This window comes from Nanorana parkeri, unplaced genomic scaffold (genome assembly GCF_000935625.1).
Source record: "Nanorana parkeri isolate BGI_ZX_2015 unplaced genomic scaffold, ASM93562v1 scaffold268, whole genome shotgun sequence".
In the NCBI taxonomy this organism is placed as follows: domain Eukaryota; kingdom Metazoa; phylum Chordata; class Amphibia; order Anura; family Dicroglossidae; genus Nanorana; species Nanorana parkeri.
In genome coordinates this window covers 210551-213627 of record NW_017306536.1, presented here as the reverse complement: position 1 = coordinate 213627, position 3077 = coordinate 210551, and the positions used below count along the sequence as shown (strand labels likewise).

At 40.9% G+C, this 3077-nt stretch overlaps 1 protein-coding gene across 1 annotated transcript in view; it reads right to left on the bottom strand.

The window, feature by feature from the left end:
* UNCX (UNC homeobox) overlaps positions 1-2852 on the bottom strand; it is a 5491-nt gene extending 2639 nt beyond the window's left edge. The window contains exons 1-2 of the mRNA XM_018557108.1: positions 2326-2852; positions 453-628 (exon numbers count right to left, since the gene is read on the bottom strand). Coding sequence (XP_018412610.1) covers positions 453-628; positions 2326-2584 — 435 coding nt within the window. The 5' untranslated portion in view covers positions 2585-2852. The remainder of the gene's footprint in view (positions 1-452; positions 629-2325) is intronic.
* Positions 2853-3077: the final 225 nt, after the last annotated feature.

Below are 3077 nucleotides of genomic sequence, written 5' to 3'. Positions count from 1 at the left end.
TACAAAAAAAATCAAAGTAGCCCCAGACAAAAGTAAAAAAAAAAAGTTTTATTTATTGTTATGTTGATTTTAATTTTTATTGATTGTCTGTGTTTTAAATGGAACAATGCTACCCATTTCGCCTCTATTAATATCTCTGCTCCACGATCATTTTTAAGGCCCCGTGTTTTCCATAAACATGTAGATGTATACATAATTCATTAGATGTAATAATTCACACGCAAGACATCTGTAAGACATTGTAGATGGTATCTGTGGCTTCATTTGAAGCACATTACACAAAGGGGATATGGATATGCAAATAAAGATGCCACTGCAAGCAAAATGCGCCTAATTAAAACGCCATTAAAGCGACGGATCGGGGATTAGTGAGAGGAGAGTGCGAATATTCGTGGGACTTGGAGGTGGGGGTGACATTTTGTAGAAAGAGGAGAAGTAAGAAACGGCTTTACCTGTACTCTGGACTCCACCAGGTCCAACCTCAAGGCCAGAGCTTCTCGCATGAAGACATCAGGGTAGTGGCTTTCATTGAAGGCTTTTTCCAGCTCCTCCAGCTGCCATCCAGTAAAATTGGTCCTGGTTCTCCTTCTCTTACACCCTGGGCTTTCCTTGTCTGGGTCACAAGAATCTAAATTTAAAAAAAAAGGAACACATCTCAATCAGCTTATCAGAAACATCACCTGCTGTAATTATATTTACACACACTTCAAAATAAACAAATAGGACTATCCATTAGAAGGTCCTTGTGCCACTGATCAAAGCTATTTTATGGCCCATTCCCACGTTTGGGAAGTGGATTTGGAAAACAGGAGAGAAAGTGACCCCCTGCAGTCCCAACGCCTTTCCATCCTAGTTTGTATCTGATTCCCACGGCTTCAGAATCATCCTGTCTTCCTGGTAGACTTATCTAGCTACCCCAGCTTCCTTTTCACCTCATAGGACCTCTCTGAGGGACTATCAGATACTGCTTAGACAAATCAACATTAGCATCACCTACATGGGTTACTAAGTAGCAAGAAACAGTAATAAATCAACGAATATTTTAAATATAATTATAAATATAACTATTGGGTTTGTTTCTATCTCTAAACAAACAAAAAAAATGTTACAATATTTTGAAACAATGCTACCAACGCTTTCTAAAGGATCAATTCTATTATTTTCTTATAATCTGTGTCTACGTGAAACTGCCATGACATGCTGTGCAGGAAAATAACATCTAAGAAAAGGTGAATGTTTACAACCATTCTAGAAGCAGAAATCCCTGTCTTGTTTTCCGGAACACAATGCAGGCTCTTGGATATTTGCAATGCTGAAGTTGTTTGCTTTCTGACACCTCGCCGGCTTTGCTGTGCTGTACACGTGTGTGGAGCATTTTGTGATGCCAAGCACCCCATAAAACGTCATTCCACTGCTCTCTCCCATTTGTTTGAGGGGATTTCTACAAGTGGGGTGTGAATGAACGTTCATGGCTTATGATAAAGGCTCCATTGCCAGTGACAGCAGCTTCTGTACGGTTGTGCTTGCAATGTTTTCATTCTGGGGGGTCACCAGCTGCTGGGTTATCCTATAGGTTATGTATATAGAAGAACCCAGATCCTTTGCATGATATCAAGTGGAGAATCATTGCATATTGGTAACCTCTAGCTCCTTGTTATGGAGAAACTAATTAAATACATTTGTACCTATACTTGCCCAACTATTTAATGCACCGAGCATTGCTCTGTTTTTAAATATTATATTTGTTCTATTTGCATGGCATTATATAGTTATTTGTATTAACATTACATTTTATATGTCCCACACTGGATTACATGGACATAATATAAACAGGTGTGTTATTATAAACATATTCAGACTTCCTCTGGGTTAAATGAACGCTACAGATATATATGCATTCATCTATATGATGAAATCTTCTATCCACATCAGCTTTTTGTTATATAGGAACAGTTTACACGTGGGTATAATGTAATATAACCTTACACTAGAGCACCTTGGGTTATATCAGGCTCTGTAAAAGTATGGAATTGTTATTAGTATCTATTCCCTATCTAGAGCCCCATCGGGTATATATACATTTAATAAATACGTTTATTTTATTTATTGTATGTCTAAAGCACGGCTAGGCTATACAGAATATATACTGCATGTATCTAAACAACATTTTTGCTATGCATACAAATATATATATTATAAATTGCACATCTGAAGCCCTGAACTCCATGTAGAGGGGGTATTATATTATAGTGTATATCTGGCGTTCAGCGTTCGCCAGGATGATCTAAGCAATAGTAAATACATAGTAAGCCCAGAATTCCTTACCTGACAGCTTATACTGCTGATTGTCTCCATTCATGACACATCCAGAGGGGATCAAGGAGTTCGGATTGACCACAGAGGCAGTGCAGGAGCCGTTCAGTAATCCGTCTATAGAGAAGGGGACGGCGGATGCAGACTGGAGCTGGTGGCTGGCTAGCTCGTACACATGGTGGTGGCCCAGAGGGTAGGGGAAGCCTACCATCCCACTCATGGAGCCTCCAAACTGGGCATGAGGATGCTCTAGAATCCTACTGTCCATCATCTCCCTGGATAGAGGTGCCACAGCTGAAGGGCTGCTGCTGCTGCTGGGACCTTAGTAAGCATGCAGTGGCGGTGACCAGTGAGGAGGGGACATGCTACAAGCCCAGGATGAGCTTTACTTTATCAACATCAAGCTTCCAATAATTAGCTCAGGCTTGGGGAATTTGGGACCAATAAGAAACCTTAATCGGCCGTGACGTCAGAGACGTGGCTTGCAAGAACCATTTTCCATATCGATTGCTAATTATACCTGACATCCACCTCAATAAACAATATCAGGGCTGTCACAACAAGACAAGGGGGGCTGAGATAAGAACTACATCACAACAAGGGGGAGGGGGATGCCAGGAGAGGAAGGGATAGAGAAGAACTTAATGCATCTGATTGATACCCAGCTAAATACTACACACACAGGCTAGGGAGAGCCTCCCCCCTCCTCCTCCCTCTTCCTAAGCACTAATAGATTTCACTTTAAACATTCGCAGGCTTGTTGT